This window comes from Taudactylus pleione, unplaced genomic scaffold, assembly GCF_031769625.1.
Source record: "Taudactylus pleione unplaced genomic scaffold, aTauple2 ptg000003l, whole genome shotgun sequence".
In the NCBI taxonomy this organism is placed as follows: domain Eukaryota; kingdom Metazoa; phylum Chordata; class Amphibia; order Anura; family Myobatrachidae; genus Taudactylus; species Taudactylus pleione.
Window position 1 is genome coordinate 3,364,796 of NW_028284406.1, and position 14,433 is coordinate 3,379,228.

Below are 14,433 nucleotides of genomic sequence, written 5' to 3' on the forward strand. Positions count from 1 at the left end.
GATTCTGCTGTCTGCGACTGTTGCAGCTTCCTGTTTTAAGCTCTGGTACGGTTTTCTCGAGATTTGTCCTCGTGTTACTGCCCTTCTATGGATTCTGGTTGGGGCTGTCTGCTACCAACAGTCTGGCTTAGTGTTTTCAGCTGAGCTTACGGTGTTTTGTTGATTCTCATCTGCGGGTGTTCTCTCTCTAGCCATTTTATTCCATTCGACTTACGCTGTATGTTGTGGAATTTCTGTGGCTGTTCATCAAGGAGTTCTGATTGTCTTCTGTGCTCTACGACACTTGTTCCTCAGCTCTTGCCTTTACATTGGGCCTACGGTTCTTGGCAGTCCCTGTTTCGGTTTTGCAGCGGGATCGGCAAGTTCTCCGCGCTTCCCACCCGGGAGGTTGGCTTTGGGACGTCCCCACTGTCTTGAACTCCAGTGTCCCCTAGTGGATGAAGGAGAAAATAGGATTTTGGTACTTACCGATAAATCCCTTTCTCCGATTCCACAGGGGACACTGGACGCCCGCCCAGCGCTGCGTACCTGCCGTTTTTTCTTTGGTTCCTTATATGGTTGTGTGACTGCATGTGTTCCCTGCAGTGGATTCCTCTGTTCTCCTTCAGTCGGTCTTGTTCCGTTCTGTGGTCTTCTCCTCCTAGTTTTCCTGTTGTCCTCCGTCTCCTCTCGGGCTCAGTTCTTAAACTGGGGCTGATGGGGCATAGAGGGGGAGGAGCCAGTCACACTTCTAAATGATTTAAAGTGCCAGGCTCTACTCTACCACCGTCTATACCCCACTGTCTTGAACTCCAGTGTCCCCTGTGGAATCGGAGAAAGGGATTTATCGGTAAGTACCAAAATCCTATTTTTGATTTAACCATCTGTGCTCAGGCATGGATATCACAGAAACCTGGACTGTTAGTGTGCCTTGAGGACTGAGGTTGGGAAACACTGTAGTATATGATTGATATGAGTTTACAAGGACATTCAATCTGTGTCTTCTCTTGGATTACCCCTTTTGATTGCAGGTGTTGAGTGACCTATGAGTGATTATGCAGCCTCTGGAAAGTGCCTGGTCAGGAAGGGTCCTCATCATAGCATTAGGGTAAGAGAGGCTTAGCGTCGACAGGCAAGTCACCATTCCTAATCGCCAGGTGTGAGAGGTGGAGAGCGAGTGTCAAGAACCACGGTCCTAGGGGGGGGGGGACTCCGGGGCCCAGGTATTATGAGAGGAGTAGCCATGGGGCAGTGAAAGCATTGGGTAGGGGGCAGGGGTGGGGCAGACAAGACTCAAATGTCGGGAGCATGGATATCTGCTCTGGAAGGCATCAGGCAGGTGTGTGGGCGGAGCCTGTCCACCCCAAATGTACCGAGCGCAACAGACCACAGGGTTCAAGCTCAAGATCATACAGGGATCTGCAGTAGTAGAACAGATGGAGTGCCCTTTGTAGCGCAGAGGCAAGAGAGACAGAGTGTCAGCTCTGTGGATTATGTCATAACTCAAATGTGATTGCTGCAACCATGAACTAAGCCAAAGAGTAAAGAGGTAATAAAAGTAATTCATTAGAGAGTAGAACTGGTGCCCAATGCAAAAATTACTGTCTGAACATATCCCCTGGGTTCTGAGTCTTTTTCACTATATATAGGTTTTAATAACAAAGAGTTTGCTTTACAGCAGTGGTTCCCAAACTCGGTCCACAGGGCACCCTAACAGTCCAGGTTTTAAAGGATATCCATGATTGTGTACAGGTGACATTTAATCAGTATCCGATTCAGTTTGATTAAACTTTGTGAATAACCATGGATATCCTTAAAACCTGGACTGCTAGGGTGCCATGAGGACCGAGTTTGGGAACCTCTGCATTAAAGACCTTTTTTTTTGTTCTTCTGTGACCGTGCTTCTGAAACAAGTAAAACATAGAGGTGTGTAACAAACAGTATAAAAGATTTTATTTGGACATTAAAATAAATAAGCCAAAAGTAAATGATGAAATGGATAAAAGTCAGAAGCCTCATACCAGATATAACTAATGACCATGAGATAAATATCCCTCTTTCATTCCTCGCTGACAATGTTCTGGAGGTCCCTCTATTAATCTTAGCACCTACGCTCCCCACTGCTCACCATAATCGATGTGGGAGGTGTTTTCCTTCCGGGAACCTCACTAGTTTCATAGCACCGTGTGTACAAACTACTAAAGTATCTGCTGAACCCGTTCCCTCTGCGGTACAGATAACGTCACTGGCATTATCCAGGGACCGCCAGTAAGAGAGGATAATGATAACAATTAAATAACTAAAAAAAGATCTAACAAATATTTTTTTTCAAGATATACAAATCACATTTTGAGAAACAACTTTGAATCGGAAAATATTTGTATCATAAAATCCATATTGATCGTGTTTTTTTGACCACTAGCTTCATGCTGGAAGAGCTGTGCGGTGTTGCTTTGGGAGTAAAAGGTGCAATTGCCCCCCCAGGGCCGAGCGGAATTGATGAAACTTGGCCAGTAGCGGATTCCTGAGATGGTTTGGCTTGTGGGACTCCCTCCAGTGAGTATTGTTCAAACTGAACCCGTGGCGACCCAAATGTTGTGGAACTACAAGTCCAAGCATTCCCTATCAACCAGGGGTAGTTCTACAACAGCTTTAGAGTCACTGGCTATGTGTAAATGAATGATGTAGTCTAAATTTAAGACCTTGTTATTATATATGTTTTACCCATCGTTATTGGTAAAACAGAAATTTACAATAAAATCAGTGATGAAAATCACATACACCGAGGGAAAAAAACTAACTTAATTGCAATAATTAAATGTAGGCTTTTTATAGGCAGTTCCTCCACCCGACCTATATCGAGGGGCATTTCTAAAAAAAACCGATGCACAGGTAACTAAACAAACATGGCAGCTCTCACTATCTAAACTGTACTAGAGAAATGAAGGCATCTAATTGGTTAGCATGGGACACAGAACATTTTTATTCTTGCAGATGCCAGTGCAGCAGGTTTTATAAATGTCCCCCCGTATCTTTTCCATTCCAGACGGGTTGTCCTGAGTGAAGCTCCCCCTGTTGGTTCAAAACTATCATACGACTCCCTGAGATGGGTACAGACATGTCAGCAGGTTGCAACAGGGCCGGATGAGGAGCAAGGGAGCGGGCTGCCAGATAACCAGTATCCCGCTGTGTAACCTCCATTCAGTCATTCATCCCGGTCTCACTTACATTCTATACTGAGGACTTGTCTATGGACCATTCTCTTCTTTCTCATCCTGCGATAAGGCTTAGAATGCCGCAGAGCGTTGTCCAGTTTCCGATCCCGTATCTGGCACACGTAACAGTGCCAGCAATTTCCAATATTGATACTGGCATAGTGTATAAAAATATACTTTTAGTTTTAAGGTGATGGAGGTTTGGCCGTTTTTTGGACAGTTGGCTCCATAGGCGCCGGTCCGTGTTCTCTCACCTCTCTCCGGTCCGGGTGTTTGGGCTCAGTAAGGATACAAAGAGACGGAGATGTATATTATGAAGACGCTGTGATAACGTATTCCCTGCTCGCTGTGAGTCAGCGCTTGCACTTTTAGTCGGTAAACTCCTGAGGTGTCCAGTGGCCGTATGGTATAGATGATGCCGTGACCGGCCTCATCGCGGATGGCAAAGGGGATGCCGGAATCTTGCTCTAGAGCGGTGTAGCTGGTTCGGTTTTGAAGGACCCCCCCCTCAGAGAAGGCACTGAGACGAACGACGTCGTGATTGGTGGGTATACCGTAGGGTAGAGTCAGGAGTTTGTATTGCAGGCTGTAGGGCCCCCCTGAGCTGCAGTCTGTCAGACATCGCCGGTAGCAGGTCCTGCAGACATAAGAGGACATCGTCACAATCAATACATATATTTTATAGACAAGATTTTATGGACAAATACAAAGGAGTGTTTTGATTGCATCGCGGGTAAGAGGACAGTGGACGCATCTGTATATCACATTGTGATTATATCGGAATCACCTTTGCTTTTCAGGGGTAGGGGAGCCCATGGGGAATGAACAGCAATCTTTCCAAACGGCTGACTTTCAGCAATGTTTGCAGCGGGATGTAAAGCGGCGATTTGTAATGGTCAAACCGGATTGGTTTCGTATTTCCATTTTTTTTTTAAATCGCAGCTCTAAATCCTGCTGCAAACATCGTCGGGTTTGTCACTATGTTTCCCTGTCTCCAGTACCATGGTGGCCAAATGACAGAATAACAGGAGGATAGGAGAGAGGATGCAGGAGGAGAGAAGGAAGTCTGGCTATAAGGAGGGAGAAAGTGGAGGCTTCAGCTTCAAAATACTATAAAAAGGCCTCATACCACACATCCTACACCCAGGAATGACCCCCCCCCCCCCCTGTGTGTCTGCAACGGAATACTGGAGACCGGCAGTCGGGATGCTCAGAATGCTGACGGGCTTGGTAAATATCCTAACCCTCCCCTCTTTACCGCCTAACACCCCCCTGCAGCCTAACCCGATCCCTCCCCGTTAGTGCCTAAACCTAACACTTCCTCCCCCCACTTGCAGCCTAACCCTATCCCTCCTCGTTGGTGCCTAAACCTAACACTTCCTCCCCCCACTTGCAGCCTAACCCTATCCCTCCCCGTTGGTGCCTAAACCTAACACTTCCTCCAGTGGTGCCTAAACCTTACCCCCCCCCCTGCTGCCTATATACTTATGTCCGGGCTGCCGGCTGTCAGAATACAGGCATCTGCATCTCAAGTGATGTCGGGATTCCGGTGCCGGTATTCCGCCCACGAGTCTGGATTCAGGTGCCAAGATTTCGACCGACTGCATCCTGTCTGCAATGTGCCCCACTATATCCTTTTGCCCCACGCACCATCTTTTGTGTGATATATTCAGAAAGATGGCACCACGGACAAAATGTAGAAGGGGGGGGGGGGCTGCATACTGCCCTCCAGGCGTTAATACACCTCTGCTCACATCAATGCAACAATGACTTTGTGTAAACATAACTGCAGCTATTGGGGATATTAGAGAGTGTGTAGAGTAATAAAATCCTTTTCTGTAATGCATTCCGGCATTAACATTCACTGTGCTCACTAATGGCATAAATAATAATGAATGCTGAAGTGACATCCTGCTGTCCTGGCATGCTCTCTATGAGTCTTACCCTGGGCTGGGGCCCTTTGTATAAGAAGCAGGACACGGAGTATCCAGACACTGGTGTCCTCCTCTGGTGTTGAAACACATCTGGTTGGATCCACAGCTCACTCTGTGTTCTGCACATTCATCTATGTCTGAGAGAGGGAGGAGAGGGACATAGAGAGATTACACGTCTCTGGCGTTCCTCCACTGGTAGCAATACGTATTTATCAGTGGCGCACGCTCTGACCTCCACTGCACTGCATCCCAGCTGACTACAACGGCACCGTTCTGCGTATCATACACACCGAGCAGCGCACTCCAGCTCCGACATGCACTGCGATTACAGACACCCCAAGAAGCCCATTATGGCTTCAACAAGCAGCGCGCTATGGCCCAAGCAGCAGAGTACCGGGCTATTTACAGCCATACTAATGTGCAAAAGAAAGATGTCCCACCAGGAAGCCTACTGAATAATGAGTAGCAGATTCCAGGCTTTATGTACAGCAAATTACAGGCCCATCGCATGGCAGACTACAGGCCCATCGCATGACAGACTACAGGCCCATCGCATGGCAGAATGCAGGCCCATCGCATGGCAGACTGCAGGCCCATCAGATGGCAGACTGCAGGCCCATCGCATGGCAGACTGCAGGCCCATCGCATGGCAGACTGCAGGCCCATCGCATGGCAGACTGCAGGCCCATCGCATGGCAGACTGCAGGCCCATCGCATGGCAGACTGCAGGCCCATCGCATGGCAGACTGCAGGCCCATCGCATGGCAGACTGCAGACCCATCGCATGGGAGACTGCAGGCCCATCGCATGGCAGACTGCAGGCCCATCGCATGGCAGACTGCAGACCCATCGCATGGGAGACTGCAGGCCCATCGCATGGGAGACTACAGGCCCATCAGATGGCAGACTACAGGCCCATCAGATGGCAGACTAAAGGCCCATCAGATGGCAGAATGCAGGCCCATCAGGCGGAAGAATGCAGGCCCATCAGGCGGAAGAATGCAGGCCCATCAGATGGCAGAATGCAGGCCCATCAGGGGGCAGATGCAGGCCTATTAGGTGGCAGAATACAGACATAGATGGCACAATACAAGTCTACTGTTGGCAAACTGGGTGTATCAGACAGCCGACTACAACTGACAGCGGAAAGCTACAACACTATTTAGCATTAGGGGTGTTGGTGTTGTTCAGACCCTTGGCACATACCTTGGCAGTTCCTGCTGTTGGGGAGTAGCCGATAACCTGCAGGGCAGAAACACTGGTAGCTGCCCTCTGTGTTTCTGCATTCGTGTTGGCAGAGATTCCTCTGTTGGCATTCGTCTATGTCTGGATGGAGAGAGCATGGGAGGTGAGAGGATGTAAGAGACAGTTCAAAACCCAACATAGGGAATTGAGCGAAAACGCCACATCATTACATACAATATAAATGGCCATATCGCTGCTGGGAGTTTACTACTAGAAAACATCTGGATTAGGATCACATGTTACAAGCTTACTAAGTAGTGATCTTACTAATGCTATTACAGGGTCATTGTAGTGACAGAACCCTCTACACATCATGACAACCTCTTGAAGCCCACAACCTCTTGAAGCCCACAACCTCTTGAAGCCCATCCCCTTTATGCCACATGTACTACGAGTAGCGGGCATTGCCAAGTATGCTCAATATACTCAGATAATCAATTTTACCTGCGCACACCCCATTCCTACGGACAAAGCCCAGGGGACAGCGGGCTGAGCTGCCTTGGCCAATCACGTTGCCGTTCTGGCTGAAGGACAACCAGCTGTGCGCATTGTTTCCATGAATGCGGCCAGCAGTCAGGGCGCTGGTGGCGTTTCCAAGCCTCTCCATTCCCGCACATGACCGTGCATCTCCCAGGAGCTGCTTCCCAGGTGGGCACAGGCATCTGTAGCTGCCGGCAAGGTTCTGACACTGGTACGCGCAGGGTTTGGGCACCTGCTGGCATTCATTAATATCTGTACACATGGAAGAGGAGAATGTTTCAGACCTAGAACTAATGCAATGAAACAAAGTGTATTAATTGTCAATCACGTACATGAATACCATTGTGCATTGTTACCGACACCCTAAGAGAGTTCAGAACGGCATATATCATAAATATATATCCCATCCATCATCCAAGAAGGATCTCTCGCCCGTCTGATATGTATCACGCCTGCCTGACCGTTTGGTAATGGTACCATCACTTTATTGTTGGAATCTGCTCAAAAAAGATCCATACAATAATTTAGACATCAGTGATACTGATACGAGGAACGTGCAAGAATTGCTGGCAATAAATTCACAAAAAAGGGGGCTGATGGGGCATAGAGGGGGAGGAGCCAGTCACACTTCTAAATTATTTAAAGTGCCAGGCTCTACTCTACCACCGTCTATACCCCACTGTCTTGAACTCCAGTGTCCCCTAGTGGATGATGGAGAAATGACATTAACTGCTAGAGGTTCTAGTTACCGGCATGTAGTACGTGCAATTGTCCAATGCCCAGTAGCCTAGAAAGAGAGCGAATTGGTGCAAAATGGCAAATAATAAAAATATATATATATGTTCTGTACATCAGTGATGGACACAGGACGTCACCTGATTCATAGTCATACATTATTGTACAGTATTTGTACGCAGAGGCTGTGCAATACTGTACAGCTAATATGCAAATACCGCAGGAGATGTCTAAGGACAAAAGACACCAACTGCCGGCATCGCAGATCAGAGCGCTGCTTTCAAAGACACATCATCGGATCACATTCGATCGCGACGGTCGCCGCCATTGGCCATCTGAGTAAGCCTAGGTTTACTCAGACTGGCTGCTGTAACTCCCGTGCCGGGGCCGGGAAATATGCAGGCCCTGCCCTGTCCTCGGCACACCCACAAAACGGGGGCAACACGTACCCGTTTTGTAAAACGGACCACATCGCCGCTCCTGCCCCCAAACGTGTGCCCTACAGATCCTGCACTGCGCATGCGCCGGTCAGTAACTAGCGGAGATGTAGGCACACCGTCGGGTTTGCTGACATCTCTAAGTCAGGCCAGTAGACAATAGACAGCCCCTGTGCAGGAATAGGATCTTCCCTCCTACTGCAGAGCAACAGGCACTGATATAAATACACAGAGATAAAGGAGTGTTTTTGTCTTGCGGTCCCAGCTCGAAGCCACTCAGCATCAGTTCCCGACCTCTAGGGGCTGCAGGCCTGAAAATAACGTAGAACCCCTTGGAGAAGAAATAAAGCTTAGTGGCCCCCTATAAAGAGAGAATTTCCTTCCCTCCGACCGGACGATGAATCCTGGCAGAGCAGATCTATAACGTACCCAGACACGGTCTGCCGACACCCTGTGACCTGTAACCCCGTGGGCATGCGCAGCGATATCCCCCCACAGTGTTCTCACACAGCTGGTTGTAGCGACACATGTGGGAGCCGTCACGGCACTCATCAATATCTGTGGAAATATAAAGAAATTGCTGCTTTAATTCAAATCGCGGCATATAGAGAACAATTGGTCCATTTAGAAAGATATATCAAGCCAAGCATGTTGTTTTTTGCGATAGGATCAATGCTCAGTATGGCACACGGCGGCATCGTGGGTGCAGCACACACTCGCTGTGATAAAAGGGCAGCTACCCAGTTTCTGCTACAAATTGCACAGCTGTGTGACCCGCATTAAGGTGCCAACGCATGCTAAAATCTGGTCACACTTTTTAATGTTGATGTGACGTGTCTGAGCTCATAAAAAACATTATTGAAAGCCGTCTAACACAATCTATGCTGCAAAATTGGGCTTTACATATATTTCTACTAAACGCCTCCTCTGAAAGCACCAGTTAGTTTATACAGCGAAGATGCGATCTCCAGGGGGGAATTCTATCTGGAAAGCATTGTCGATGTTGCACAAGGTCTGGTACCGCGGCCCACTCACCACTGCAGGCTCCAGACTCTGATCGCGTGGTACCAACTGGGCAGGTGTCCACACAATGGTAACTTCCAAGCGTGTTCCTGCATTGTTGCTGTGACTGGCACACTCCTTGTAGGCATTCGTTTAGATCTGTCCGCAAAGACAATGACACATTCACGTCGATGTCTCATCATTTTATTTATTGAGGCTGTACATAAAACCACCTCCACATTAATATTTTATTACCATGTGGGTGGAGAAGATGGATAATTACATATAGTTTGGTCAAATGAATTGGGACTCTAGAACTCATATCTCTGTCTGATCATCCAACGAGAATATTAAAAAATTGAGATTATACCTTGGACATGCCGGTGAGCCCTAACGACAGGACACACAGAACCATTGGTAAAATGAGGCAGGAGCACTAACCTGTACAGCGTGTGCCTTTTAGCTCATAGCCTGGGTCACACGCACACTGGTACGAGCCAATAGTATTCAGGCACCTCTGCTGGCATGGAGATGATTGGCTGCACTCATCAACGTCTACAAGACAGAACAAATCAAATGAATTATCGAGCAGATTGCAAAACAACTCGCCAATATAACACAGTCGTATCTGCTGGGCGTCCTTCCGATAAAGAAATAGTTATTGCTCCTCCTTCCTGCCCCACCCTGCAGTTTATAAAACTGTCAGATACCATATGGACCCCCTGAAGGTCATTTATGAAGAGAGTTGATGCACATTGCAAAAGGCCTTGTTGTGCAATCAGTGTCGGAGAAAGGCTTGAAAGACCCACTGGGAGAATCCAGTGGTAGGGACCCATGCTTAAGGGGTGTGGCTAACCACCAGAAGGGGTGTGGCCAGCCACCACAGGTGCTTGGCTAACCAACGGACAAATCTTAGAGTAGTAGACTATAGAAAGAAACCAAGCCCCCATGTTGATCAGTTGTACTACTCCCCCCCAGGTAACTGACCATCTAATAGAGTAACGGTCTGGAACCAGACACCTAGAGGAGGGGGTTGGGCCCTCAGACAGTAGGGCCCACTGGGAATTTTCCCTGTGCCCCCGTGGGCCAGTCCAACCCTGCATACCACTTGGTGCACACAAAGACATGCCGGCCTACCCTCTGGTCCACACTACAAGAAGTGCCTCTGCAAAATTCTAAGTGCACCTCCAAATGGGGAGAGAGCGCGGTGGGCGTAATGGTCACAGCCCTGAGGTCACAAATTCAGTTCCTGACCAAGGCACTATCTGTGTGGAGCGCTAGGTGTAGGTCAGTAAGAGTGTGTAGCAAACAGTAATATAAATGACCAGTATACTAAAAGAAAAAAATAGATATTATATATGACAATAAATCAAAACAAGTTAAAAAAATAAAAATAATAATTGCTCCCGGGGGTGGGAGGCTCTCAATCATCAGTATACATATTATCAGAAAGCATAATAAATTTATATATCCGATAAATTAATCAATATCGCTACATGGACAAAAACTGTAGATATGAAATATTCTTACAATAAGAGGCTCACTAGGACTAAGTAGTAATCACATAGGAGTAGTATAAAGATACAAGTGGCCCTTTATTACAGGATCCAGAGATTATGTTCTACTGATGATTATAGTATCTGACACTGATGTACTGGGCCTGGTTCTCAAATGCACATAAAGGACCTCATTCTGAGTTGCACACAATGTGACTAATTGCAGGCAGCCGAGGGCGCCTGTTTCATTACCTTAGGCCAGAGGTTCCCAAAGTTCGCCATTACAGTCCACGTTTTAGGGATTTCCATGCTTGAGCACAGGTGACTTAATTGGTACCTCAATCCATTTGATTTAACCATCTGGACTCAAGCTTGGATATCCCTAAAACGTGGACTGTAATGGCGGACTTTGGGAACCTCTGCCTTAGGCTAATGTGGGTATGCAGAAGATCCATCTGAAACAGTCGCCTACCGTTCCCCGTATTACGCGCTGAGAGATTTTGATACACGCCCACAACGCTTCTACAAGTCAGGATGGTTACACGCAATTACACTATCACCGTCCAGTTCCTGCCCAGAAATGCCCTATTTCACGGAAAGACAGATGCGGCCAAGTTGTGTCCGACTCAGAATAGGCCGGCATTACACGCAGAGGCGTGGATTTGCTTCTGCACATGCTCTGTATACAAAAACTCGCCTTCTGCGTCAATTAAGAGAGATCCGTGCCCCATAGATTCAGCACCAAGATGGTCCCGATGGTGTCAGCTTCCAGTGATCAGAAATCCATATAAACATCCGCCTGTATTTTAAGACGGACGCATTTATGTGCTCGCACTGCCGTCCCCGGCCTTCTGTTCGCCCTCACTATTATCTGCATTGGCACCGGCTCTTCAGTGCAGGGAATCAGACCGAAATCTGCCTGCGCTGACCTGAGAATAGCCCACAACGCTGTGTACACGCCCACGATACATGCGTTGTATGCGCAGTTTGGTAATAATGGCGTGATATGGCCCCATTCGGAATATCATGCCCTCTGTCCGTATAATCCCTGTGCTGTTCTCACCTTCGCAGGCCGTTTCCTCAGGGTTGGGTCGGAAGCCGACCGCACAGCGCAGAAGGCAGCGGTACGATCCGGCTGTGTTGATACACTCTAGTCCGGACGGGCATTGGTAAGTGTCCATTTTGCATTCATCAAGATCTGTAATACGGAAAAGTGTAAGGATGTGGTTGGATGCCGAGAAAATGTGCAGCACTATCATGTCATTGCTGTTATTAGATGTGACGTCGTTGCTGTTATTACATGTGATATCATTGCTGTTATGACATGTGACGTCATTGTTGTTATGACATGTGACATCATTGCTGTTATGACATGTGATGTCGTTGCTGTTATGACGTGACGTCATTGCTGTTATGACATGTGACGTCATACTGCTATTACATGTGATGTCGTTGCTGTTATGACGTGATGTCGTTGCTGTTATGACATGTGAGGTCGTTGCTGTTATGACATGTGATGTCATGCTGCTATTACATGTGATGTCATTGCTGGTATTACATGTGATGTCATACTGCTATTACATGTGACGTCATTGCTGTTATGACATGTGACGTCGTTGCTGTTATGACGTGAGGTCGTTGCTGTTATGACATGTGATGTCATTGCTGCTATTAAATGTGATGTCATTGCTGTTATTACTTGTGACAAATTAGATAAGGAAACCAGACAATGACAATATACAATCACAGCGAGGACACTGTAATCATGCAACCTCACCAATAATAAATATATCCTAAATCTATAACAATATATTATTTCCAAAATACACAAACGACATCACGTGTACGCAGCTAGAGTAAAGCATATAAAGAAGAAAATAAAGAGACTAAGCCAAGACTTAGCGGATCTAGGCATGTGCCAGTCTGGGCCTCTAAGGAGGAGAATAACTGCTAACAGTGCTCACCTCGGCAATTGCGGTGGTCTACCCCCAGACCATATCCTGCCGGGCAGGCGCAGGAGAAGCTGCCCAGGTGGTTGTGGCAGATATGAGAGCAGGGATGGCGCAGATCACACTCATTCACATCTAGAAAAGAGTGATACAGATATAATTTACATTACGCTCTATTTCCATGTGATGCAGACCATGCAGCGCCTACGTTCTTACACTAATATAGATATAATCATATTACAATAAACATCACTGCTTTGGTGAAATATAAAGCCAGGGGTCTGTATCATTATATAGATTAATTGGACTGAGCAGGCAACTTCACCCTTGTCTCCCTACAAGCCGTGGGTCCTGACAGATTAGGCAAATCAGCCTAGAGAGACAGTCAGTTTTCGACTGGGGCGTGAAAGGCCCATCAGGGGGAATGCAGTGGTAGGGTCCCATGCATAAGGGGTGTGGCCACTTACACAGGGGGTATGGTCAGCCCACACAGAGGCTTAGCCAGCCATTAAAGACCATGTAACTGGCCATCAAAAAGAGTATCAACGTAACATGTTAGTGCACAGTCTATAACCTGACATTAAAGGAAGGGGTGAGGCTTTCAGGCAATGGGGCCCACCGGGGATTTCCCCTGTATCCCTGTGGGCCAGTCCAACCCTGGAGACGGGCTATTTATACGGCATGGTAATGATGCCTGGTGAGATTCCAGGTTTCAGGGTACAGCAGAATAGGCCCCCACTTTCTGTTAGTCTCAGGGAATAATTAATTACCGTCTTGCATGTATCTACCAGCTACTAAACCTACCATGTTTCTAAATTAAAACTTTTACTACTTAAAACTACTTTTAGCATCCAACTAAGGGACATTGACTAACTGTGGGCTATAGAGGGGTGAGACAAAGATCCGATTCCGATGTTCACAGAATTGAACAATTTTTTTGCTACTGCACATGCCCAAAAATCACGCCTGGAGCGGGATGCGGGGGGATACCCATACAGTACCCGCTCCTGCCACCACCTGCTCCTAGGAGTAGATTTACTAAAGCTTCTAAAAGCGGAAAGTAGAGGTGTTTCCCATAGCAACCATGTAGATTCTAATGATCATTTATCTTGTGCGTTCTGGGAAATGATAGCTAGAACCTGATTGTGTTTGAGCCATAGAGACAGCAGAGGGTGTATTTTGATGTTCTCGTAGCTTGCTCATTTGTTACCCAATAAATCCAACCGTGGGCTAGTTACTCCAGACTGCTGGAGTCTGGTATGTTTTACTTGTTGCTGTTCTATGTACCACCGTCTAAGCTACTTATTCTTATTACAATATGCAGTATATACACACGCGCGTAGACACATACACACCATATAACATATATAATAACAGATCTGTGACTAACGCCTTTCCTAATGTACACATTGCTCCAATGTTATTAGTAGGTTACAGGAAAACTCCCATAATGCCTTGCTTCAGCACCCTCACCTGTACAGTATAAATCTGCAGACTGCACAAAGCCCGAAGGACAAGCGCCACCATTTAAACCTGGAATACAAAAAAAAAAATTATGAGCCTTAAATATAATTTAGCAGACCTCAATAGCACTTCATAGACAGTGTGATTTAAAAGGCATCTATTGCCACGAAACTGGATTTTTGTACCTATCGTTAAAGCCTTTTCTCCGATTTCATCTGGGGGACACTGCTCACCATGGGTTGTTAAAGAGGGTTCGAAAGAACTGGCACTTATTAGAGTAGTATAACTTTAAGACAGAGCTCCTCCCCTCTGCAACCCCTGGTCATCAGTAGCCCTAAGCCAAAGGCAACATCAAAGTGTAATGTCCAAACCAGCATAACCAACTAACAATCACTGAGCGTGAGGGTGGGAATGCAGTGTCCCCCAGAGAAAAAATCCTGTGTTCTCCTTATTTCAAACTGGAGGACACTGCTCAACATGGGATGTTCACAGGCTGA

At 47.1% G+C, this 14,433-nt stretch overlaps 1 protein-coding gene across 1 annotated transcript in view; it reads right to left on the reverse strand.

Annotated features, from left to right (window-relative positions):
• Positions 1-1,997: 1,997 nt before the first annotated feature.
• The window catches only part of HMCN2 (hemicentin 2), a 267,414-nt gene continuing 254,978 nt past the window's right edge, over positions 1,998-14,433 (reverse strand). The window contains exons 81-90 of the mRNA XM_088466840.1: positions 13,946-14,005; positions 12,488-12,607; positions 11,587-11,721; positions 9,469-9,582; positions 9,061-9,186; positions 8,455-8,583; positions 6,818-7,105; positions 6,335-6,454; positions 5,139-5,265; positions 1,998-3,831 (exon numbers count right to left, since the gene is read on the reverse strand). Of these exons, the coding sequence (XP_088322966.1) occupies positions 3,474-3,831; positions 5,139-5,265; positions 6,335-6,454; positions 6,818-7,105; positions 8,455-8,583; positions 9,061-9,186; positions 9,469-9,582; positions 11,587-11,721; positions 12,488-12,607; positions 13,946-14,005 (1,577 nt within the window). The 3' untranslated portion in view covers positions 1,998-3,473. The remainder of the gene's footprint in view (positions 3,832-5,138; positions 5,266-6,334; positions 6,455-6,817; positions 7,106-8,454; positions 8,584-9,060; positions 9,187-9,468; positions 9,583-11,586; positions 11,722-12,487; positions 12,608-13,945; positions 14,006-14,433) is intronic.